Source organism: Macaca thibetana, chromosome 4 (genome assembly GCF_024542745.1).
Source record: "Macaca thibetana thibetana isolate TM-01 chromosome 4, ASM2454274v1, whole genome shotgun sequence".
NCBI lineage: Eukaryota > Metazoa > Chordata > Mammalia > Primates > Cercopithecidae > Macaca > Macaca thibetana.
In genome coordinates, this window is record NC_065581.1 from 40,042,059 (window position 1) to 40,068,396 (window position 26,338).

At 49.8% G+C, this 26,338-nt stretch overlaps 2 protein-coding genes across 2 annotated transcripts in view; one reads left to right on the plus strand and one right to left on the minus strand.

The window, feature by feature from the left end:
• DAAM2 (dishevelled associated activator of morphogenesis 2) overlaps positions 1–26,338 on the plus strand; it is a 979,794-nt gene that overhangs the window by 251,760 nt on the left and 701,696 nt on the right. The gene's annotated exons all lie outside the window — the stretch shown is intronic.
• KCNK5 (potassium two pore domain channel subfamily K member 5) overlaps positions 22,203–26,338 on the minus strand; it is a 40,169-nt gene continuing 36,033 nt past the window's right edge. Inside the window, exon 5 of the mRNA XM_050787680.1 lies at positions 22,203–24,956. Within this exon, the coding sequence (XP_050643637.1) occupies positions 24,091–24,956 (866 nt within the window). The 3' untranslated portion in view covers positions 22,203–24,090. The remainder of the gene's footprint in view (positions 24,957–26,338) is intronic.

Consider the following 26,338-nt stretch of genomic DNA (forward strand, 5'->3'; position numbering starts at 1 on the left):
CCTTCTCTCTCCTTCCTCGGGAGCTTAGAATTTGAAGAGGGCAGCTCCTCCAGGCGTTCTCAAAGTGGGTTCCACAGAGCCTGTGAGATCCCTAAGGGAAACCCCCAGGAACGTGTGGGGAGCAAGGTGGGCTGGAGAGGGACTTGGAACTGTTGGAAGAAGAGTCCAAAAGTCCATGCCAACATAACCAGCTGAGACTCTGTCACTTGTCCCGCCGTCATTAACCAAGCACCTGCTATGCGCTGGGCGTCTAGACACTCGGGAGACAAGAGAGAGCAAAACAAAGATCCCAGCCTTAGAGAGACATAAATGCCATGGGGAGTTCTATTTGTTCTGCATCAAAGCAAAAGTGACAAGAGAGATAATTTACAAACTCACCACACATCACCTAATTGTATGACTGCTGGATCCAGGCAGCACCCTTCTTGTGATCTTTCTTTTCTTCTTATTCCTGGTCCTTCTCTTCCATCTTTCATGGCTCCTGGACACCTCCTTCAAGGCAAGAGCTCATGACAGGCAAGAAAGGAGCCACACAGGGCAAGGGTTGAGTGGGGAGACAGCTTGTCACACAGGGCAGGGCACGAAGACAGGATGCCGGAAGCCCCGCGGTGAAGCCCTTTGGTCCCTCACTCAGCCCATGAATCTAGTGTGCTGGAGCCTGAGGAGTCAAGAAGAAGGACTGCTTGGCAGGGATGACTTTAGTCCACAGACCTCACGCTCCAACCCTCTCTGCCCCACAGCAGCGGGAGGGGAAGAGTGAGGGAATGGAATGGAGGGGCAGGACTCAGCGGGCAGAGTCTGGGCAGCCCTCGGGGAATCCCAGAGTCACGTCTGTTAAGAAGACGCAGGCCAGACCTCCCTGAACTCCAGCCCAGAAACAGACTGCTGTTTCCTAAGTGTTTCTACAGAAGCTGCCGCAACTCAGGGAAAGTGAACTCATCCCATATATGTGGGAGACACATATGCAGAGTACAAAACAGTCCTCAGGGTACCAGCTTCTCAGGGAGCCCCAGTCTGAGGGAGACACAGCCCCATCCTCAGGGACCCCCAGACTAAGGGAGATGCAGCCCCATCCTCAGAGACCCCCATTCTGAAGGGAGACACAGCCCCATCTTCAGGGACCCCCAGTCTGAGGGAGATGCAGCCCCGTCCTCAGAGACCCCCATTCTGAGGGGAGACACAACCCTGTCCTCAGGGAGTCCCAGTCTGAGGGGAGATACAGCCCTGTCCCCAGGGAGCCCCAGTCTGAAGGGAGACACAGCCCTGACCTCAGGGAACCGCAGTCTGAGGGAGACAAAGCCCCGTCCTCAGGGAACCCCGGTCTGAGGGGAGAAGCAGTCGCAGTCTGAACTGGAGAGAGACCCCACCTCTAGCATCTTGGATGGGCTATCCCTGTGCCTCCCTGCCTCTGTCTTTCTGCCTCTCTATTCCTGTCTCTCTCTCATGCAAGCGCATTCCCACAAACACATCTACACGCACATACTCACATGCAGACATTCAGAAAGAAGTCTTAAAAGCACTGAAGACCAAATCTCAATAAATGTGAAGAGCACAGCTCAAACTCCAAGCACAAGTCCAAACCCACCTCTCTGCCTGTGGTGAGTCAGGAAAGACCTTGAGGTTGAGCTGCCAAGAGTGAGGAACTCACCGGAACTCACGGGCTTTGAATCCTGTTGCACCCTCTGAGGCTCTGAGAGGGAGAGCCCTCGCCTGCCGACCTACCCTCATCCGCATGGTGACTTTCTAGCTCTGATACTGGGTCGGACTGCAGAGGAAGCAGATCCTGAGGACTAGGAGCGCTTAAAGTGACTGAGAACATCGAGGGATGGGGTGACGCGGGATGGTGAAGCTGACCACCCCGCTGTCCAAGCTCCCCATGGGAGGCCAGGCCGAAAAGTAAAGAATACCCCCACCCTCGCACCCCCCTCACACACACACTTGTCTTAACTCCCAGAGACCTGGGCGCCAACAGGATTTAGCACCCTCCAAGGTTCCATCCCATGGTTCTGTTTGGGCCTCTGTGCTGGGGAGGGTCAAGGGTCTGGGCACGAGGGACCCTAAATAGGTTCTGGTCCAACAATATTTGGAAACTATCGTTTTTGCCACTTGCATGACCCGTCGCTTTCTGTTGCAAGAAAAGGGACACCCCAATTCATTCATAAGCATTATGGAAATTAGAAGAATTAACACTGTTCAAATGAGAGGTGGAAGAAAGGAAGAATTCATGAGTGATCTAGGGAAGCAGAGAAGCTCCAAAATCAACTTTTATAGCACTCTTTAAACTCAAGACTGATTCCCTTCCTTGTTATCCGGTCCGGAGGCAGAGGGATGAAGCACTGACATCTCTAACCCCTAAGGCTCAAAGTGGCAAGATCACCTATCCCTCAGGGACAGTCACACTGCCAGTGACGTGGAGCTCACTCTCTCGTGCAGCTGCCCTGGCTTTGCTAGACGGCCCTGCGTGGTGGGATTTGGATTGTGAGGCTGCTGGGGCCCCTGCCCTCCACCTGGTCACAGGTAACTCTAGCAAAGAAGAAGATGGCATGCTGAGCCTTGGGTTCCATTTTACAGGGAGCCCCAGAACCTTCCTGTCTGAGACTGGGAGCTCCTTCTGGAAAGACAGATTTCACAGATGAGATTTTGCTCTGAAGTGGCCCCACTGTGCTCCCAGACAGCACAAGGGAGGTGGGGGTAGCACGGTGAGGAGGCTTGGCTCTGGGCTGTGCTGGGATGAAGGTACATTCACCAGGAGCGCTGCCTGGTCCCATCAACAGGGTGGGGGTGGAAGGCGGGTGTCCAGGCCTGGCGTGGTGCCTCTTGCCTTGGCATTTCCCACGCCTGGATTATGGTTCAGCCAGACTTCCTGTGCAGGTCTGACCAGTCCTGAGCCCTGGGGGGCAGCGGAAGGTGTGTATGCCCTAGGGCTATGCTGCCTGTCTGGTGGACAAACAAGATGTTTATTCAGTAAAGGCAAAAGGAGAAGCCCAGGGATGAAGCTGCTGGTGCCCCAGCCCTTCCTTCCTGTCTTCCCCTCCCAGTGCCACACACACCCCAATCCAGAGCTCAGAGCACTAGAGTCAGAGCCCCAGGAAGACACACAGGCACACCCAGATGTCAACACTGAGGACCCCATGGGCAGACAGACACACAGCACACACATACACACACCATGCAACAAGGGGACCTCTGTGGACAAGCCTTATGTTCTCTTTTCTGATATAACCTTCCTACACACACAGCCTTTGTGTTTTAAAGTCAATTAACCCTGGAAAAACACAAAGTTAAAGGGGTGGCGCCGGTCCAAGAGTGTCACAGCAGCCACCAGTGCCAAGACGGAGAATTGGCCTTGAGAGGGTAGGAGGTGGTGGCTGGCAGCAAGGGCAGGGCATCCAGGGTACAGTTGTCAGGTTTGTGGTGTGGCGCCTCTGGGGTGGACAGATTGGGCCTTGATCTTGGATGCTGTCCTGGGAGGCTAATAGGATGAAAGACCTACCTCCCCAGACTGAAGAGCCAGGCTCTGGGGAAAAGAAGAAGGTGGCATGCTGAGCCGCGCATTCCATTGTACAGGAAGCCCCAGAACCTTCCTGGCTGAGACTGGGAGCTCCTTCTAGAAAGACAGATTTCACAGATGAGAGGCAGAGCAGAGCAGAGCAGGCAGGGGGACAGATGGACTCCTAGAGGGAATCTGGGGCCCTTGATGGCTATGCTACCCGCAAGTGTGGTTCATGCGTCTTAGAAATGCAGAATCTTGGGCCAACCCAGATCTACTGAATCAGAGACTGGTTATTCACATACATATGAAAGCTTCTGAGGCACCTCTCTAGGAGCTTCCTGAACCTTGGATGAGAGTTTTCCCCTGGGTAAGGCATGGATTACAACATCACTCCTGGTAGACCGTACTCCTGGGTTTGGAAGGCACCTTAGGAGGTCAGCCCAGCTATTTCCCAAGCTCCAGGTGGGGTTACAGCCCTGGCCTTTCAGGTGGATTCATTCATTCATTTCACAAATGTTTATTGTGGCACCATGCCAGGCATTAGGGATCAAACAATAAGTAAAAGCCAGACCTGGTCTCTGCCCTCTTGGAGCTTTCAGGCTAGTGGGACTGACAGGTAAGATTTTCCTGAAGAAGTGTCGCTTGAGTTGCGTTTTGAAAAGGTCACCTTGGTGAAAAGAGGAGAGAAGCATATTTTAGGCAGTGGAACAGCTCATGTAAAGGCCCTGAGGCAAAACAGGGTATGGCTGGTTTTTAGAACTGAAAGGTCAGTGTGGCCAGAGAGCTTAGAGTGGGGAAGACCATTGCCTCTGATGAGATGAGTGCCTCCAGTAAGGTATCTGTGCCTGCCATACCCTTTGATTAATGGGTTACAGAGAACCCTAGAATGTTAGAAAGTGAAGGAACCTTGGTCTTCATTCAGGCCAATGCTGTGAACCTGGCTTCAAGCCTCAGCTCCATTATAAATTAACTGTAAATGTGAACTTGGGTCATTGTTTTCTCATCTGAAAAGCGTCCAGTTGGGGGTGCAAGAAGTGACACCTACTTTGTCTAGACTGGGAGGGTGTCACATAAGGCTTCACTGAGGAGCTATTTTTATTAGGACATAAAATAGGCTGCTATAAAAAGAGACCCCAAAATACAGAGACTTAAACAAGAAACACTTTGGTTTCTCTCTCATGTAAACGTCTGAGTAGATGGTCCACAATATGGCAGCTCAATGGTGGGGGAAGCCACGTGCCTTCTGCCTTGTTGCACGGCCACCTTCGGCATATCACTTCTGTTTCACGTGGTCCAAAGTGATTGTTTCAGCTCTTGCCATCACATTTGCACTCCTCTTCCTTTTAAAGGCACGATCCAGAGGTTGCACATGCCATGTCTGCTTATATCTCATTGGGACATAACTCAGTCATGTGACCACATACATAGCTGCAAGGGAGTCTGAGAAATGTAGTCTTTAGCTAGGGATCCAGCTACAAATTCAATTACTATGTAAGAATAGGAGAATGGGTATTAGGAGGCAACAAGTAGCCTCTGCCACAGGGGATGACCTGGGGTTTGAAGGTGAAGTTGGGAGCCAGGGCTCTCCAAGCTTCTTCTCCTCCTTGAGCTGCCCTAGCCTGCTTCACTGAATTCAACAGGGCCAGGCCCCATCTTGCTCCATAATCCACCCCTATTCCTGCCAACTTCAGGAAGTCGAGTCAACCTGCAGAGGCTTTGGTAGTGTAGGGTTGCAGTCATGGAAGGTAGGCAGGCCCCATCACACCACATGCTGGGTTCTAGGAGGGTTCCTAGCAGGCTGGTAGGACAGGCTCGAGATGAGGCAGGTTTCCATGCCTCACACTTGTCAGAGGCTACTGCTGCCACCCTTGTCACTGTGGGAGAGACCAGTCTGGAGTGGGCAGTGGGCTGGCTGTGTTTTCATGACCTGTTCCTGAGCCAGCACCGGGGCTGGTCCCCATAGTCATGTAACCAGCTGGCAGCAGCAGTTGGGGTGGTTTAGGAGCTCTTTCCCCCAGATTGTCTGACTCTGAGAAAGTCAAAACAACCAACACCAGCAGATTCTGGGGGCTTGTGCCCTGTGGGCTGTCTGGGCAGCTCATCCTAGACTTCACTGGCAATGGCTCTCTTTTGGGGCCCCTGCTCTCCATGCTTGTTTTATCTGAGAAGGGTTATAGATGGGGGTGAAGTAGGCGCTATGGTAGAGGAGGGTTTCCCAACTTCAGCACTATTGACATTTGGGGCTGGAAAATCCTTTGTTTGCAGGGGGCCGACCTGGGCATCGTAGGATGTTTAGCAGCATCCCTGGGCTCGACCCATGAGATGCAAGTAGCACCCCTACTCCCTCCCCCAGGGTGCCAAATGTCTCCTGGGAGTGTGGGTGAATCAATCCTGACTGAAAACCACTGGTGTTGGTGGAAAAGATCCTGATGTACCAAAGGAAGAAGTCAGGCATGGATGGATGGAAGGAGAGGGAGAGAGAGCAAGAGAGAGAGGGAATGGGGGAAAGGAAAGGGGAGAAACAAGTGGGCAGAGAAAAAAGGGGGAAGGATAGGTACTGAAAGTGAAAAAATAACATTAAAAGGAGAAAATAAAAGAGAGAGGCAAGTTTAGAGAGGTCAGGCCCTAGAAGGCAGGGGCTAGAGATAGGGGTTGGGGGATGTCAAGCAGGTCATCAGACCCCAAGTGTTGTGCTGGGGTCTGGAGATGTGATGGGGCAATGTAGGAGCTGGCCTGGGGCAAAGGGGCCGTCTCAGAACTCTAGAGTTTTGGTCGAAATTGAGAACCTGGATTCCCATCCCCTAGCAACCAGGCCACACAGCAGAGCTTTTAAGGGTCATTCCTTAGCAGGGATCAGCAGGCAGCCAGACTCCTCAAGCTTCTCCCAGGTCTCTGGATCTCTTAATGGGGTTGGAATTTGGATGTAGGATCTCTTCAATGTTTCTTTTTCACCTACAGAGAATTTTCACCACCAGTGACTGGGCCATTGCATAGAGGACTGACTGCTTTTGGTCTCTGCTGTCTCCTAAAACCCTACTCAGATCATACTGAGAAGGCATAACCCGCAAGGACAAGAAAAGTGAAGTTGTGGGTGGGGTCAGCAAAATTCTGGAAACTGAAAAGAGGAAGGACAGTTACTCACCCCCCGGAAGCAGTTGCACACTAGCTGCCTGGCCTGGAGGTGGGAGGATGGTCAGGATGGCATTGAGAAGCAGGCTTCTTTGAGATTCGAGATTTGAGCTTAGGGAGCCTCCAATGGCTCAGCGCTTGGAAACACTGGATACCTCAGAAGCAGGTGCCAGGGTGGAGGGCTGAGAGGGACTAGCTGGAAGTGTGTAAAGAAGCAATGAGAGCCCCAGATTCCCTCCTACTTCTTGCAAATCCTTCTCCACAATAGCAGAAAATGGGCTGGCTTATAGAGAGGTTAACACAGGTGAGGCTAGAAATTAAGTGCAAGTCTGCACAGTGAAAGTAGTTTCTCCAAGCCCTTCCCCACTCAGCATCAGGACATCGGAAATGGTTTATATCTCTGAGCAAATTTGGGGGACTCAGCAAATTACTGGGAAATTGACCCAAGAGAAAGGACCTACAGATGCTGACATGTAGGGGGTTCTCAATGAAAAAGTTGGCTGGCCACCAACTTTACTGGGCACCAGCCCTGTTCACATACAGCCAACCTTTGAACAACACGGGTTGAACTGTGCAGGTCCACTTATACACGGATCTTCTTCCACCTCTGAGACAGCAAGACCAGCCCCATGTCTTCCTCCTCCTCATCCTACTCATTGTGAAGATGACCAGGATGAACTCATTATGATGATCCACTTCCACTTAATAAATAGTAAACAGGCTGGGCACAGTGGCTCACATCTGTAATCCTAGCACTTTGGAAGGCCGAGGTGGGTGGATCATGAGGTTAGGAGTTCCAGACCAGCTTGGCTAAGATGGTGAAACCCCGTCTCTACTAAAAATACAAAAATTAGCCAGGTGTGGTGGCTTGTGCCTGTAATCCCAGCTACTCGGGAGGCTGAGGCAAGGAATTGCTTGAACCCGGGAGGCAGAGGTTGCAGTGAGCTGAGATCGCGCCACTGCACTCAGAGTGAGACTCAGTCTCAAACAATAAAATAAATAAATAGTAAACATATTTTTCCCTTCCTCATGTTTTTCTTAATAGCATTCTCTTTTCTCTAGCTTGTTTTATTATTGGAATACGGCATATGTCATATATAACACACAAAATACATATTAATTGATTGTTTATGTTATCAGTAAGGTTTCCCGTCATTAGTAGCCTATCAGTAGGTAAGTTTTGGGGAAGACAAAAGTTATACATGAGTGTTCTTGTACACCCTTTATCCTGCACAGGTGTGAATGTGACTATAGGGTAAACTTATAGAAAGGGGATCACACCCTCTTACCACACTGTCTAATAACATGCACGTTCAACCCTAGCCCCCATGTTGTTCAAGGGTCAACTGTAATCAGAGCTTCAGCCTTAAATACCAATGGACAACCAAGTATCACTAGGTATTGTAAGAGAGGCTTCACTATGAAAAAGAGAAATCAAAATAAACAAGAAAAAAATTGTTTTAAATACTCAGAGATGGTACATAAAAACGGAATACTTGGGAGGCCGAGGCGGGCAGATCACAAGGTTGGGAGATCGAGACCACCCTGGCTGACACAGCCAAACCCTGTCTCTACTAAAAATACAAAAAATTAGCCGAGTGTGGTGGCATGCACCTGGAGTCCTAGCTACTTGGGAGGCTGAGGCAGAAGAATCGTTTGAACCTGGGAGGCGGAGGTTGCAGTGAGCCGAGATCAAACCATTACACTCCAGCTGGGTGACACAGCAAGACACCGTCTCAAAGAAAAAAAAAGAAAACAGAATACGTATATACAAATATATCTTTTGTCTCTTTGATATAATATTCTCAGAAAAATACCACAACCTTTGAATAAAGAAAAAGATGCTATGAGAAAAAGTAATGTTCACAAAATAGGAAACATTCTTGAAAATTAAAATTATGGGCTGGGCGCGGTGGCTCATGCCTGTAATCCCAACACTTTAGGAGGCCAAGGTGGGCAGATCACCTGAGGTCAGGAGTTCAAGACCAGCCTGACCAACATGGTGAAACCTGTCTCTACTCAAAATACAAAAATTAGCCTGGTGTGGTGGCACACGTCTGTAATCCCAGCTATTCGGGAGGCTGAGGCAAGAGAATTGCTTGAACCCAAGAGGTGGAGGTTGTAGTGAGCCGAGATTGCGCCACTGCACTCCAACCTGGTCGACAGAGACTATGTCTCAAACAAACAAACAAACAAACAAACAAACAAAAAATTTGCCTAGATCTTTAAAAAGTCAACGCTGGGCCAGGTATGGTGGCTCACGCCTATAATCCCAACACTTTGGCAGGCCGAGGTGGATGCATCACCTGAGGTCAGAAGTTGGAGACCAGCCTGGCCAACATGGCGAAACCCCATCTCTACTAAAAATACAAAAAATTAGCCGGCGTGGTGGCGTGCATCTGTAATCCCAGTTACTCTGGGGGCTGAGGCTGGAGTATCGCTTGAACCTGGGAGGTGAAGGTTGCAGTGAGCTGAGATTACGTCATTGCACTCCAGCCTGGGCGACAAGAGTGAAACTCCATCTCAAAAAAAAAAAAAAAAAAAAGGCAATGCTATGGGGCAACAAAAAGATAGGAAGACTACGATAGATTTTAGAAAGACTGAGGGGAACTAACAACCGAATGGAACCAGATAAGATCCCAGTTCACACAGACTAGTTACAAAAGATAATTTGGGCACAATTTAGAAAATTTAAATATGGATTTTAAAGATATTAGAAAATCATTGTTAATTTTCTTAGGTGTGATAATAGTGGTATGATGATGTAGCAGAATGTCCTTAATCTTAGGATCTACAGACTAAAGTATTTAACAATCAAGAATAATGTGTTCTAGCGTGCACTAAAATCTCAGAATTTACCACTGTATAGTTCATCCATGTAACCAAAAGCCATTTGAACCCTAAAAACTATTGAAATAAAAAAACGAATAAAAAATGTAGTCTATAAATTTCTTTGAAATAGTTCTGCCAAAGTATACATGCACTATATAGATATGTAATTGATTGTTCCTTCTTGTTTCACACTAATACAGTAGCTACTAGTCACTAGTCACTTGTGGCTACTAATTCTTGACATCATCTGAACTGAGATATACTGTGATTACAAAACACATGCTAGGTTTTAAAGGCTTAGTACAGAAAATGAATGTAAAATATCTCAATAATTTTATATTCATTTCATGGTGAAATAATACTTTGAAATAAATAATATATATATATATATATATATATTTTTTTTTTTTTTTTGAGATGGAGTCTGGCTCTGTCACCCAGGCTGGAGTGCAGTGGCCGGATCTCAGCTCACTGCAAGCTCTGCCTCCCGGGTTTACGCCATTCTCCTGCCTCAGCCTCCCGAGCAGCTGGGACTACAGGCGCCCGCCACCTCGCCCGGCTAATTTTTTTGTATTTTTTAGTAGAGACGGGGTTTCACCGTGTTCGCCAGGATGGTCTCGATCTCCTGACCTCGTGATCCGCCTGTCTCGGCCTCCCAAAGTGCTGGGATTACAGGCTTGAGCCACCGCGCCCGGCCAAATAATATATATTTTTAAGTTAATTTCACCTGGTTCTTTTTACTTTGTTAATGTGGCTACTAGAGAGTTTAAAATTATGTACATGGCTCACATTGTATTTCTATTGAACAGCACTAACGTAGGTAGAGGGGAAAAGTACTATTTTATTGAAGTATTGTTTATATTAAGTATCATTTAAGTATACTATTTTTTCAACTTTTCTGTATATTTGCAATTCTCTTAATAAAAAGTTAAGAAGAAAAAAAGAAACAAAATGAAAATAAAGTAGAATTTTAAAAAATCTGTTAGAGGGTTGAGAAAAAAAGATGAGAAAATCCTCTCGAAAGTAGGATAAGAAGACAAAAAGTAAAGATTAGAAAACCAGAAGACCAATCCAAGTGGTCCCACTCAAAAAGATAGAACTTAATAGACCCAGAAAGGAGCACAGGGCATGTGCTTCTAGATTGAAGGAGAGCTCTCAGGACCTGCATGGTGAATGGAAAAATACACCAACCAATGCACTGGAAATAAAGAGATTCTAAAGAATTTACAGAGAGAGAGAGAGACAAAAAACAAAACAAAAACAAACAAACAAAAAAAACCAGCCATATCTGAAGGCCCAGGGATTAGCATGTCACTGAACTTCTCCACAGCCATAAAGGAAGCTGAAAGACAAAGGAAAAAACTCAAAATTTTGAAGAAAAAAAATTTCAAGCCTGGATTTAGATACCCAGCCAAACTGTCAACCAAGCTTGAAGGTAAAATAAAGATCTTTTTAGACATACAAGGTCTCAAAAAGTTTACCTTCCTTTCACCATTTCTCAGGAAATGATTGAAGGAAGCATTTCACCAAGCAAGGAAGTAAACAAGAAAAGACAGATGGCATTGGATTCAAAAAACGGGGACTCCCATGTAGGGTGAAGGCAAAGGGAATTCCCAATTAATGGGGAAGCAATGCTTCAGGGTAATAGGTGTGCAGCACGCCTGGAGAGCAACCATCCAGCCAGGAGCAGAAAGATGGTCAATCCTGGAAGAGATGTTGGCAAGAACAAACAAATGGGACTAAGAGATAACCTGTTTGAAGGGAGCTTTATAATGATAGCAGGGAGTTTGGGAGCTATTTGTGCTAGGAACATACAAAACCAAGCAAACAAAGAAAAAACATGGAAAACAAAATGTCATGTAAGAAAGAAGGTGCAACTTAAGCACCTTATGTAATATTTATGCATTTGTAATAATGTAAACACCAAATTGAGATGTAAGCATAGGTTGAGATCTTGCTATATTGGGAGGATAGGCAAAGGATGTGTGTTGGAGTGGAGAGGGGCTAATCCTCATCTTTTGTTGTAGGAAGAGAGTCCATACTAACTAAATGGGATAAGAAAAATAATCATGGGATAAGAAAAAGCAGTCAGATGATATTTAGAAAAATAAAAAGAAATAACTTGAAAGTCCAAAAGAGGTCACCTCTGGGGACTGGGGTTGGGGAAGGGTGAGGCAGGCAACTGCTGTTTTCCATTGTAATCCAGGTAGTATTATTCGACTTTCTGAAGGTATTTTTATATATCATTTTGCTAAAAATAAAAATTGAATTAAAAGATAAAAAGAAAACCTAGGTCATTCACAGCAAGGCAAGTGACTGCCAGAATTAGGGGTCATTTCAGATGTCACAGCCTGTCAGCTGCCTACGTCAGCTCCTCCGGACATGGCTGGAGGGAGCCTTTTTGGAGAAACATTATCCTGCCTTGCATTATCCCCATGACTCATAGGTTCCCATTGTTTCCACACCCCCACCGCTCTCCCACCACAGGGATGTGTGTGCACTGAGGTGGGGAGGGGGCAGAAGGAACTTTCTCGTACTCTTTGTTTACTGCACTGCTCCACTCCCATCCCCAGGAATACAGGCTTCCTTGCCAGGGACCAAGTGTCAGGCATGGGGCACCGGGTGCCAAGAAGGAGAAAAAACAATCTTAAAATACTGCTCTTACCACTCATTGTGGAAATTCGGAATCACATGGTTGAGCCAGGCCTTTGAGATCAACTTGTCAACATTTCCATAGGTAGACACTTACGCTTTGCCTGAGCACTTTCAATGACTGGGAATTCAATACCTCAGTGGGGTGTTGTTGGATATTGGGGGCAAAGTGAGGAGCACAGCAGGGTCTTTTGCACCTATAGGCTTTTGCATGTTCCCTTTGCCTAGATGGGTCAAGGCTCTTTGAGTGCCACGGAACCTACTAGTTATAAAAGGTGAAGGTCAATGTTAAGATACAAATCCCTGGAGAACCAAGGCCTGGCTCCTGTCTCTTCCTCTCTTGCCATGTGCTAAGGTTTAATTGACAGTATCCACTCCAAAGTTCATGCTGAAACTTAATCCTCAATGCAACACTATTAAGAGGTATGGACTTTGGGAGGTGATTAAGTGGGGCAGTATGTACATTATCGTCATTCCTTCCCTCCTGGGAATGGGTGACTCCCTGAAGTTCCAGGGAGAACTGACTGGACAGCTGTCACTTTCCAAGTCAGATCTGGACAATTTAGTTCCCTCTCTCTCCTGCTCCCTTAGGGAAACTCCAGGCAGCCATATATCTGGGATTTACCAGGGATTCGGCGAAATAGGAATAACCTCTTACATTCCCATAGTGCTTTCCAGTCCTTTATCTCTCTCAATCTTCCCAAAATCTAGTGAAGGAGAAATATGTATTCCTGGCTTGTAGGTGAAAATCTGGCCGCTCATTGACTTGCCGAGGTCACAGGGCTATTGAGTAGGGGGATCTCATGCCAGATTTCAGACCCTCAAGCCACATCCCTGCTGCCTTCAGGCTCCAGGCTCCAGTCCTCCAGCCTCCAGGCTCCCACACTGGCGATATCAAAAGAGTCAGAGAATCCAGCTTGGACCATTTCTAAGGAAGAACCACTTTAAGATTCCTCCTTAACTGGTAGTGTTCCTCCTTCCTCCAGTGTCTTTTTGGTTTTGAGAAAACTCTTCATTTTTGTTCAACTGGAGCTCCCCAGTACCCCCTCAACTAAGAACAGAATGTTATAGCTGAAGGGAATTCATTCCTTCAAGCACCTCTTGCAGGCTAAGCACCACTTTAGCCATTGAATTATTAGCAACAATCTAATTATTCACCTTTAATCCAATGGTCCTCAATCCTGGATGCATATTCAAATCAACTAGGTTTTTTTTAAGTGTGTCATCTAGACCCCACTCCAGCCAACGAAACCACAGTCTTTGCAGGAGTAGGGGTGGGGGTGAGGTTGGCTTTCAGCACTTTATTTTAAAACTCTCTAGATGATTCTGATGTTCTCCCAGGGTTGAGAACCTTTGATGTAGTTGAAATGTGGCCTCCATCATCTTACAGAGGACACTGAGGCCCATAAAGGGGCAATGCCTTCCCCAAAGTCACAAGTCTAGGCCTGGTTCCTCTGCTTTCAAACTCTCAGTGCGATTTCTGAAAATACTTGGTAAATATTTGTTGAAGGCATCCATGAATTAATGTGGAGTGGGAGGGAGAGAAGGTGGTGAGTGTGGTAGATACATTTGAGATGCTTTCCCTACCCACAAACCCTGCTGAAGACAGGTCAGCCTAGGTAGCTGTCTTTGAACCATGTGACCCACCTTGGCAAAGCTGACCAGGAGAGGAAACCTGAACCAAGACAGACCAATGAGAGGGCCTGGGAAGGTATTTGAAATGAGGTGCCATACGCTCTCACCCTTGAGGTAGGTTAGAATCCCCATTTTTTCCAATGAAGAAATAGAGGCTTGGTTAGGTGAAGTGACTTGCCTGAGTCATCAGCTAGGAAAGGGCCAAGCCTGGAATTTGAGGCAGTCCAAGAACAACCCCTCCCCTCCCCTCTCACTGGGAAGATGGGACAGACACCCATAAAACATCTAGAGAACAAGTTAGCAGCCACAAATGTGAAGTTACCTGCCAGGCAGAGAAGAGCAGACAAGAAAACCTGGGAGGGTGAGGACGACCAAGTGAATCTTTCTAGATGGTTAGTGTAGAACCAGGCCATCCAGTGGAGGAGGGACTTGAAGAAAAGACTTCTCATGCACGTCTTGAGGTGCCTCTCCTGGACAGTAGGTCATGGTCTCTGGGGCTGAGAGTTGGGGATGATACAGTGAGGACACTTTCCACAGTGACCACTTTCACTAGCTCAAGGAAAGAAGAGAGTGTGTGATGAGCATACAGCAGGAAATCTCAAGGAAACCCAGGAGAGGGCCCAGCATCCCCTTGAAAGTCCTGGGGTTGAAAGGTGTCTCCCCTGTGGCCTCCAATCCATCGCCAAGTTGGTGCCCCGTCCGTGGCCTGCTCCCTGCCAGGAACGGAGTGCAGCAGGAATAGCAAGGCAGGCCAATTCCCAGGAGACTTGTCTGTGCCGCCTTTGGCTCTAGGACTCCCCAACAGCCTTGCCTAACTTTCCTTAGCCTGTGTGGCAGTCTAGACTGCTTCCACCTAAGCTCCTCCCTCTCACAGGCCCTGGGCTGTGACGGTCAGGCAGCGTTCCCAGCCTCTCACAGGTGTTTCCCTCAATGCAGTCCTCTATGGTTTAATCCAGCCGTGGCATCTGCTTCTTGGAGAACCTGAACTAACACACTGTAGTTCTGTGTGGGTCATTAAGGATCCCTGATTCCAACCCTACACAATCCCTTCCTCAACCTCCTGTCACAAACAGAAACACACACACCACACACACACAGACACACACACACACGCGCGCGCACACACGTGCACACACACACGCGCACACACACACGAGTATGAGAGTGGAATAGAACGAAAGAGAGAGGAACCTTTTCCTGGGGTCCCCTTTTACAGTGCCAGGCACAGAGCCTGTCAAAAAGTAGGTGCTCAATTAAGAGCCATAATTGTTAGAGGGAGAGCACCACATGTGGCTCAAATACCCAGAGCAGGCCTGATGGTCTGCAGGATGATGCCTGCCCTGATGGGATGGGGCTGTACTATGACTGGCTTGTGGGGTGAGACTGAGGGGCCCTGGATCTCTGTAGCAGTCACTTCTGACTGGGGCCATGGACGTCCTGTGTGGAGTCATCTCTTCCTCTTCACTCGAGGGCAGGGAACTTCTAGAAGACCTTAGATTCCCTCCTGTGTCCCCTCCTTGCCTCAGGCACAGTATCCTATGTGTCCGGCTGTGTGTTTCTGCTCAGTGATATGATCTTTGCAAAGCCTTAGTCTGAATCTGACGCACTTGATAGCTTTCATCCAGTTGCCAGCACCTAGTCTTTGCTGAGAGGGTCTCCCCCTTTAACTATAAAGAGACCCAGGACGTGGAGACTTGTCTGAAGCCGCAGTGCAGTTCAGCAGAGTGCAAGGCAGTTCCTGGACTAGGCTCTGGGCAGTCTCAGAACTCTAGCTGAAAGCAGAAGTCCCTTTAAGCCTCCAGTTTGGACCATGTCCCAAGAGCTTCTATGTACATTCAGGGGGCAAGCACACATAGACTTTGCCCACTCATTACCCCTGCAGTTAGCTCCTACAGGCCTCGAATCTTCATCCCTAACCAGCAATGGTCTGAGGGGCTCAAGGGAGTGCAAGTGACCACTTCATGAATTATACTCTCCCTGAAATCCAGAGACTGCTTCTTCCTTTCCAGGACAGACAAAACCTCACTTTCCCCTACCCTCCCCAGCCTGCAAATCATTCCAGAGGAGGTCAGTGCAGTGATGTGCTGATGAATGTTTAACATCTGGTTCTCTGGAGAGCAGAGATCCCTAATTGGTAGTGTTTGCCCATTTCCACGGTGTAAATGCTTGTACTATGGGCAATTTTTAGCTACCAATATGGTGTCACAAAATGTCAAGTTGGAAAGAGAAACACAATAACTTATCATTATATAGTATTTCCATATACCTGTAGAAGATGAATAACCACCTCAAAAGCATGGATAATAGTAAGATGCAAAATAGCTAGGAAGTGATGAATTTTATGTACTTATGACCTTTGTTCTTAATACCATCTAATTGCATATTTATATAATTTATTTTTTAATTAATTTTAAATAGTGGCTGTGGTTTAACAACCAGCTTGCAAAATTTCCAAAAGTTAACCACCAGCTCCCATGAGCCAGTATAAATGGGCTCCAGGCCACTGGGTCAGAAAATTTCCCCTGGAGTGAACTGTTGAGGGCGGGAATCTGAGCTGATAGAAAGAGGCAGGAGTCTGACTACTCCAGGCCTGACTGCCAGGTAGCTGTTCATTTGCCCTCAGTCACCAACATCAGGTGTTCTAGGCAACCTTTGAGAGACTCAACAAATACAAGTCATCTGAGTTAAATAATGTGTGATGTCAACAGAGCAGCTCAGCTGGCCAGAGCCGCAGGTGAAGGAATCAAAGAAGGAGGAGGAAATTTTACATAATTAATGTCAACACAGATTTCAATGCAGAATGAAAACAGGTGGGGATGGATTGGCAGCGATGCGGGAAGCTTGGAGAGACCTGACCTTTGTTTGAGATCTCCAGCCAGGTGTTCCCAGAACCTGGGTATTTCTGGGCTTTACCCCAGACCTTCTGAATCAGAATCTTCCCAAGGTGAAGCCCAGGAATCCCCTGGTGATTCTTGGGTAGTCCCTGCAGGGCTGGTTGGTCCACCTCACTGGTCTTGGAGATGAGGAGGGCAGACTCTGGGGAGTGACTGGAGCTGCAGCCAGGACACCCTCTCTGTACACTTTTGTCCTTGAGCGGGAGAGCTTTGCCCTGGCCAGCTTACATGGTAGTTAGTAGCACAGGCCCTGGATCCTTAGGTTAGAACCCAGACTCCACCTCTAGCTGTTGTATAACCACTGTGAGCCTCAGCTTCCAAATGGGGTAATAACACTGTTGTGGGATTACATGAGATCATGTGCATAATAAAGTATCCTGGGCAGTGCCTGTAAGCATCCTGTCAATGATAGATATGGCCATTAAGGTCATGCAGCTGGATCGTAGCAGACCCCAGTCTCCCCCAATACCGTTTAAACATAGCAGGGAGAACTAGAGACCCTAAAGTAGAAGGGGCTTTGATATCTGGAAGGTATGAACTTTGATGTTGCATAAGGAAAAGAGCCCCGGGTGAAGGGTTAGAAGACCTGCTGGCATTTGGTCTTAGTTCTGCCAATTATTGTGTTCAAGGCCAAAGAGTTTTCGTCTCCAGGTAGTAGATGCTATTTGTGCCAGGTGGTCCAATCCCTCAGCCCACTTGGCATTTCACCACTGCTGTAGTGCCACCTCAAAGTGCCAGGTGTCTACCTTTCTACCTCCAAGCTTTCTCCAAAGCCCGGCAAAGGTCACGTAGCTCAAGGTGAGCTCAGCCAGTGTTCCAATTATCTATTGCTGTGTAATAAACCACTCCCAAACTTTCAGGATTATGAAAGCAATCATTCTTTTTTGGTCATGATTCTGCAATCTGCGGGCTGGCTGGGCTCCACTCTGTATGGCATCAGCTGGGTCTGCAGTGTTCAAGATGGCACCTCAGTGGGGCCAATTCTCTCTCCATGTGGCATCTCCATGGGCTAGTTTGGGCTTCTTCACAGTGTGAGTCTCAAGGTACTTGGATTTCTTACATTGCGGCTAGCTTCCGCCAGAGCCCCAAAGTGGAAGCTGCCACGCCTTCTTAATACATGGGTTCAGAAACCACAGGAGTCACTTCTGCCATATTCCATCGACTGAAACAGTCATGGGGGCAGCCCACATTCAAGGGGAACAGACTCCGCTTCCTGTTGGGGAGCGGTCAGTTCATTTTGCAGATAAGAATGTGAGTGGGGAGATACTATCGTGGTCATGTTTTGATAATACTGCCTGTTACATCCACATGTATGAGAGGAGGCTGGGGATGAATTTCCCTGGGGCCATCCTTAGACAAAAAGGGTGGAATTGGTGGATAAATGCAGAAGGTCCCTGTCCTTCAGATGGCCAAATCTGAGGTGTATTCTATAGGTGTTTCAGGGGAGGTCTAGTGGGATTAAGCCCCAGTTGCCCACAGTTGAACCAGCTCTAAAATGAACATGTATGGCCTTATTCCTCTTTCCCCATGTTTATCTCTACATCCCCTTCTGCTACTTCTTCTGACCATCTCCCAGTTCTAGCCTTAGGCCTTGCTTTCCTGGAAAATCAAACCAAAACATTTATTACCTCATTTGGAAAAGGCCCTTAAATTGAGGCCTGTAAAATATTGCACCTGACTCCCTGCTGTTGAGTAATCCTACCCAGGAATGGGTGTGAAAGGGCTTTATGAACTGGGAGGCTGGGCCTGGTGTGCAGGATTGCTGGGAGCAGAGATATTCCTGAGGGAACCTTGGGGACTGGGGAGCTGCTGGGATGGGAGGCCCAGCTCCCGGAATCACCTGGGAACAGTAAGAGGTGAAAATGGGGAGGTGGGGCAACTGGAAAAGGGGGTGCTAATGACAGTGCTCCCTGGGGTGGGGAGAAATAAGGTGTGCTGTATTCCAGTCCTGCCCTGCAGATTCAGGTGACTTGGCACAAGATAAGGTGACTCACCAGGCCAACTCAGCCTGCGACAAGGGCCCTCAAGATCATCCACCTGGCCTTGTGGGGACTCGCCCTCCTGGAGCAAGCCTTGCTCCCTGATTTGGCCTCTGCCCCAGGAAGAGAGGGATTGAATTACCAGTGGGAGGGGCCAGGACTCTAGTTCATTTACCCTCCATTTAGTAAACATGGAAAAGCTGGGCCCCTCTGCACTCTGGGCTCCCGGGAATCTGAAGGTGAACAAACTACTCCCTGTGCCCTTTAGTGGCTCCCAGTCAGGGGAGGAGGCATGAGACCAGGAGGCAGGGAGCTGGAACAACATCGGAGCAGCTCGGTGGGACAGAGGCAGCTTGCTGAGGGAGGGCCTCTGGAGCACAGAGGAGGAGCACCTGGCTCAGAATCCGGGAGGGGTACAGGTAGTTGTGGAAGTCTTGCCAGAGAAGCTGATGTCCATATCTAATCCCACTAGGTCTCAGGACTTACCCAGGAGAGAGAGAGGAAGGGCATCAGGGCAGAGGAAACAGCAAGGGCAAAGTGGCTGGAGCCCAGAGAGGTGGGAAAGGAGTGACAGGAGGCTGGAGAGAGAGGTGGGGGGTGGAAGAGCAATGGGGAGCCCCTGAGTTTAAAACAGAAGAGAAACAGGCCCGGTTTGAGTTTAGGCTGCTGGCGCCAGTAATGGCCAGGTGAAAGGGAGTCAGTATTAGAGGCAGGGAATCCAGCTGATGGGGCTCATTCATTCATTCAACAAATATCTTTGGACCCCCTACCAGGTGCCAGGCCCCATGCTGTTGTGGGGGATTCAGGTGAGGGGCCGGGTGGCCTGGACCCTGGTGATGGGGCCACGATGGATAGACGGGACAGAGATTTTAGGGAGGGGTTTTCACTGTTAAACACATCCTGGCAATTCACGAGTTGTCATTGGTTCCTGGACCAGTTGTGCATGTATTTGGAAACTGGGAACCTATTATTTCAAGAATGGAGAGATGAATGGCAGAGCTGAGATCAAACCTCAGGGGCCTCATTTCTGGAGGCCCCACCCAGAGCTGTGCAACCCAGCCTGGCTGTCCTTCCCCGCCACTCTACCCCAGGCTTGTGAGAGCTTCAGATGCAGTCGTGGCTGATGATGATCTTGCCTGGTCCTTTCCAGTCGGGAGGTGAAACCCAAACATCCTGGTTTCTCTTCATCACCTCTGGCAGGGAGCTAAATGCCTCCTCCAGGATCATGGAGGAGATAAGAGGCCCAGCTGGGACCCCAGGGTCCTTCTGTGCTCTCCTCCCCCTCAGATTAGACTCCTTGAAGGGAGACGCTGTCTCCCACCTCCATCAGACTCGGGGTTCTCTGAGGATGTCTCCCGTCAGATCAGAAATTTAGAGGGTAGAACGAGGAATGAGAATGCAAGTCAGGGAAGCTGCTTTGCTGCCAGTTAATAGTTGTTTCAGCTTGGAAAAAATCCTATATTTGCCTCAATGTCCTCATTGTAAAATGAGGATAATGGTACATAGTAGGTGCTCAGTAAACATTAGTGGAACAAATGATGGAGAGTCCAGGTGGTGCTGGTGGAGAGCTAGTGCTGGTTTACTAGGACAGCGGAGAAGCCTGCTGGGAATGGAGCCTGTGGAAGGAGGAGTGCTGCCCCCACAAGGACCCCAGCAAGTCGGCAGATCTCACCAATCCAATTCTCCCTGTCCTGCATTAGAAATACAGCAATGACGGCCAGGCATGGTGGCTCATGCCTGTAATCCCAGCACTTTGGGAGGCTGAGGCGGGAGGATCACCTGAGGTCAGGTGTTCAAGACTAGCCTGGCCAACATAGTGAAACCCTGCCTCTATTTAAAAACACAAAATTTAGCCGGGTGTGGTGGCCCACACTTGTAGTCCCAGCTACTTGGGAAGCTGAGGCAAGAGAATCACTTGAACCTGGGAGGCAGAGGCTGCAGTGAGCTGAGATCATGCCACTGCGCTCCAGCCTGGGCAACAGAGTGAAACTCAGTCTCAAACAACAGTAACAACAACAAAACATCAATGACTTCAACAGAAGGCTTTCCCTGCTAGTGTCATCTCCAGTGACTTCCCACCCATCTGGGACCCACTCGCCAGCCTCCTCCACTGCCCCCACTCCCATCCACCCTATAGCTCCCCAGACTGTGATGGGATGTTCCCCATGCCCCCACATGGCACCCCTCCCCTGCTTGTGAACCCTGGGGAACTTGAGGCCTCCTGGGCCCCACCCTTTGCTTTAGCTGTTGACCCACCTCCCACCTCTTACTCAGAAAGCTCCTAACCCTGGCCACAGTAACCCAAGGTCACACCTCCACCCAGTCTTGGGTCTGTGTTTTACCATCCGTGAGCACAGCTCTGCAAAGCTGTGCCTCAGTCCAGCTGGGCGCCCTTCGGCAGTCATGCTCCCTAAGCTCTCGTCTCAACTGTAGATGGGCCAAATAACCTGGGCTCTGTTTGTCAATGGGGTTTGTGAACAGGCCAAGTGCTGAATAAAGGTGGGGCTTACAGTGTTATGGAACTGTTATTGCCTTGAGGCTGAATGTGATTAAAGCAAAACCAGAGAACCTTGGACCTGTCTTGTGATGGGGGCAGGAGATGGGTTGTGGGGAGCAGAGAGAGGGCAAGAGGGAGTGATGTTGGCAGAGGGAGGGATGGTGTCATTACAGAATTGGCTGGTAAATACATATAATCCTTTGTAAACACATCCATGCCCTCATGAAAAATGTGGTTCGCTCCTGAAAGCCTTTTATTTTTTTCCAATGAACTCAGAAATCATCCTGTGTGGTGCTGAGCCCTGAACGGTCATAGAAGGGGCCAGTCCCCAAACAGTTGAAGCCTGACAAAGCCTCCCTTTAGACAGATGGAGACAGATGCCCAGCTGAGCCTGGCTCCATTCTTCCTTCACATTCTTCCCAGTCCACAGTGCCCACGCTCAGGCTCTACATCTCCTGCCCACCCCTTGAGTTGAGAAGGCCTGAGCTTCGCTAAAGTTCTCTGGTCCACCTACCTGGAGACAGGAGCCCTTTCCAGAGATGCTGGGTGTGCCACAAAACTACAGGTAGTCTCTTTCATCTCATCACGGTGGTGGAGGGGACAGGAGTTGGGCTGCCTGGGTTTGAATCTAGGTTCACCATTTTCACTGAGATTTTTGCACAACGCAACCTCTCTGTGCCTGTTTCGTCGTCTATAAAATGGAGAGGTACTGCCCCCCTCAGTGCTCTTGCCAGGTCAAATGAGTTCACTCACACATTATTCAGTGCAAGCATTTAGTGCCTGACAAAGTGGTGAGTGACATGCGTTTGCCATGATCACTCCTGCCTCTCCCCTTGCTCCTCCGACTCCTTCCTGATTCTCAAACCTCTACTGCAATGTTCCTCCCGCATCCTTACCTCCCCACAGAGGCCTGCCTCTGCCTGTTCTCTTCGCCCCTTTTCATTCTTTTCTCTCTTCCAGACCATCCAATCCTCTTATCAGTCAGTCCTGAGTCCTCCTTATCCTCTGTGGATGCACCCAGGCTCCCCTGCTGCTCAGATACCAGAAGCCGACCCCTCTCTAACCTGCCCCCCACACAGCACGCACCAAGCTGGCCTGTCCACCTCATGTTTTATTGTAAAAATGTTAAAATAAATTACATTTGACAATATTGCCAGTATGTACATACAGTGTGTGCAATGCCAGGACAACCAGCAACAACATGAGTTCATTAAAACATTTCACAGAAAAATACGAGGCTGTTCCTTTTCAGGCCCCTGCCGGGCAGCAGCCTCTGCAAACGGCTAGAGAAGTGGGAGTGTGGGCACATGCCCATCACGGTCTTCACATGTTGGGGAGGTGGGCTCTGGCCTCACCGCCCCACCGTAGTGGGGCAGAGGGCAGAGAGTGAAGGCGGCTGGGCGGCTCTGATGACTTGCCTCCTGCCCGGCCTCCAGTCACCTGCAGTGGATGCCCCTTCCTGCCTTTGCTCACCTCAGTGTCCCTTCTCCACCTCTGCTTGAGGACATGGCCCTTGACATCATGGCCTTGGATGACGTCACCAAGAAAGGCCCAACTTGAGTTGCACGGCAGGAGGGCAGACACTGGACCTCCCAATCCTGACGACCCTGCTCTTTAACCGCTGGCTCTGCAGCCAACAACAGATTCCAGGTATATAAAAACAGCAGTTTAAAAACATAAAACAAAAAATAACAAAAACATTCAGGACACAGTGGGCCAGCCCCAGGGGGAACATCATGGAGAAGCCAAGAACTCCAGTAGCAGCAAGTCCCGCCCACCCTCACCAGACAGTCCAAAAGTTTTCACATTACCTTTTGCTCCCCAGCCCAAATCCTTTCCTTTCCTTAAACACACACACGGGTGCACAGGCGCACACACACACATGCACATCAAACAGTAGCTAGAGAGAGGAGCTTGATTCACATATTTGACCATCGCCCATTTGTGGGCCAACAGCAATTTGGCCTCACCCTGCCTGGCCCAAGGGGGCTGGTGGGAGGGGGAAGTGGGCAGTGAGGTCCTTGTTCAGGGCACAGGGAAGGAGAAGACAGCAGGATGGGGAGTGCAGCTCCTCAGGCCAGGGGGCGGGGTGTGCAGTTCTCCGGCGGGCAGGAGGGGTCAGGGCAGAACCAGCCAGAGCTGAGCCTCACTCTTGCAGCTCCCTGGCCACCAGCCCTAGCAGTCCCGGCTTCCAGTAACCCTGCCACTCTCCCTCCTACCACTCGGGGGCCCACAGAAAGCCTTGTGTCTGCCACTGCTTGACCTGAGACAGGGAACACGGCTTTGGGCTGGGCCTGAGTAGACCAACAAGGAGGATGAGGACCCCAGGCCCCAGGCCCACATGGGACTTGTTTCCAGGTCCCGTGAGTCAGGACTGTTTGAGCCCCTGCCCGCATCTCCTCACTCCCACCTCCAGCAGCCTCCACCCCACTAGTTTGTAGTAGGTGCCCCACCTGACCGGCAGGCCCACAGCTGGGATGGGGGTGCTCCTGCGGAGGTACAGAAAGCACGGAAACGCCTGACCCCACACACAGTGGTACCTCCCCAGACACTTCAGAGCTCCCGCTCCAAATGCCGAGCTCGGTAATGCCGGTAAACTTAAACAGCTGAGGCCCTGGGCCTCAGAGAACCGTGTGACACTCCAGCAAATGGTGGGGTGAAGACCATGCGGGCAAGGCCTCCTCAGGGTCAGTCCCGCCCACCTGTCCCACCAGCCTGCATGTCTTTGCATTGTGAGATACACCAGCCAAGTTCAGGACAGACGCCCCCACAGCCAGGGTGTGGATCAGCTGGGTAACAGAGGCCCTGTCCTGGGCATGCATCCAGCTGGGAATGATGGAAGGTTAAGAAGGCCCCTGGCCCCCACTCCCAGTTTCAAGGCTGCCCCCCAACCAGGGCCAGGGGTCCTGGCCATCTCGGGACACCCCAGGGTGAGGGGGGAAGAGGCCGTCAAAGGTGGGGTGGGGAGCCGGCCCCGCCTCACGTGCCCTTGGGGCTGTTAGCCTTATTGTACTCATTCATTAGCTGTTCGTAAGGCACGGAGAGCTCAGACTCAGTGCTGGTGAAGGTGGACTCGTCGGAGGAGGGGAACTCGCCCATGTTCAGGGGTGCCTTGGCTTCAGCCCCCTGCTGGGGGCTCTCCTCCCCTGCCAAGTTATCCTCTAGCGAGGACTTAGAGGTCTCCTCGTCCGAGAGGCCAGCCTCCGCGTTCACGAAGGTGATGCTGGCGTCCTGGAAGATGAGTGGGTGGTAGTCCTGCGCGTCCCATGGCTCGCATTCCTCGCTGATGCGGTCCAGCTGGTTCATGAACACCTCGGGGGCAGGGGAGCTGTCTTCAGGGGCCCGTGCCACGGCCTCCTCATCTGGGGGCCTTGATACGTGGCCTTTGCTCCTCAGTGTCTGTGACACCTCTTCCAAGGTGGGCACCCGGTTCTTGGAGTAGACCACCAGGGGTGCCAGGGAAGGGGGCAGTGCTGGGAGCCCACCGCCTTGAGGCCCCAGCCCTGGGCCGGGGCCCGTCTCCCCACCCCCGCTTGTCTTCATGGCCTTCTTCCCGATCTGCTTGATGAGGTCATTGTAGGTCTCTTCCTTCTTGGAGAGAAAGCTGAAGATGTTGACGTCCTTGGAGGCTGCGCTTCCCTTCACCTGCAAGGCCTTCCGGGAGTGTGGGGAGCTCTCAAAGGACTCCTTCCGTCGCCGCCGCCGCTTCTTAATGGCTTTATGGACTTCCACAAACATGCTCACCTTCCAGTTGACAAAAAGGGACAGCCAGGCCAGCCCCAAGTAGATCCAGAGCTCCACGAAGTAGCGGTACAGGGCGTGGTAGTTGGCGCTGGGGTTCACACCTGAGCAGACGGGCAGTCCAGAGGTCACAGAGTTAGCAGGACCCGGGAAATGTACAATGGCCAATGCTGTGTGATCTGAGCAGGAGTCAGGCCAGAGCACAGGATGGGGGTGCAGTGGGATAGAAAGGGGCCTGTTCTAGACCCTGGACTATCCCATATTCCCGAAGGGCTTGGGCCCACTGTCATTCATGACCCCATCCCAGTATCCAGCCTGTCTCTGAGTCTCGGTTTCCTCAACTACAAAAAGTCAAGACAGGCCAGGCACGGTGGCTCACGTCTGCAATCCCAGCACTTTGGGAGGTCAAGGCAGGTGGATCACTTGAGGTCAGGAGTTCGAGACCAGCCTGACCAACATGGTGAAACCCCGTCTCCACTAACAATACAACAATTAGCCGGGTATGGTGGCAGGCACCTGTAATCCCAGCTACTCAGGAGGCTTGAACCTGGGAGGCGGAGGTTGCAGTGAGCCAAGATCACACCACTGCCACTCTAGCCTGGGCAGCAGACACAGACTCCGTCTCAAAAAAAAAAAAAAGTCAAGACAGTGACTCTTTGAAGGAAGCTAAAGGGGTTTTGGGGGACTGGCAATGTAACCAACACACAGGTCAAGAAATAGTTCATGAGTATTTATTTGCTTTTCTGTTGATTCTTCTACCATCCCCAGCTGTTCTGTGTATATGGTACAGTTCACTTAAAAACTGAAAAGATGGATATTACACAAGGGAGCCCCCAGCACCCTCCAAGCTGGGGCTAGACTCACACTGGTGGATTACAAACAAGGCTGGTGGTTAGGTCAGGATGACCCAGGAAGCACCTACCCTGGCAGGAAATACTTTGAACCATTGAACCATTTTTATTTTCCTTGAAGGTCTGGTCTGCCTTCCTGACTTCCTCCTTCTGGCTTCCTCAAATCAGCTGTCCCTTGACCTGGAGGAGGGCTCTGTCTGCTCCACATCCCCCTCCTGTTGCAGGGAGCCTTCCTGGATTACCCTCTACAGCTCTGAAGGTTCTTCTACACTCGAGGATTATTTGAAATGTCTTTTACGACTACATGTACAGGCATGTTGACCCATATTCCATTTGCCCCCTCGACTAGATACAAGAGCAACTTACAGAAGGGTCCTGGAGGAAGGGGGCTACCTCTTTCATCAGACTAGAGGTTCCTCTAGGTGCTGTCACTGGGTCGGTTCTCCTCCTCTGACCGGGCTCAGATAGCAGGTGCCCTGAGTGGTTCTGTTAATCCTGCTTAAGGCTCTCAATCACAAGCAGAGTTTCATGATGACAGTAATGGGGGCACACACTGATATAGCCAGGCCCTACCCTCAACACTCATGAATAGTTATTATTTTTACTAATTTTACAGATGAGAAAGCTGAGGCAGG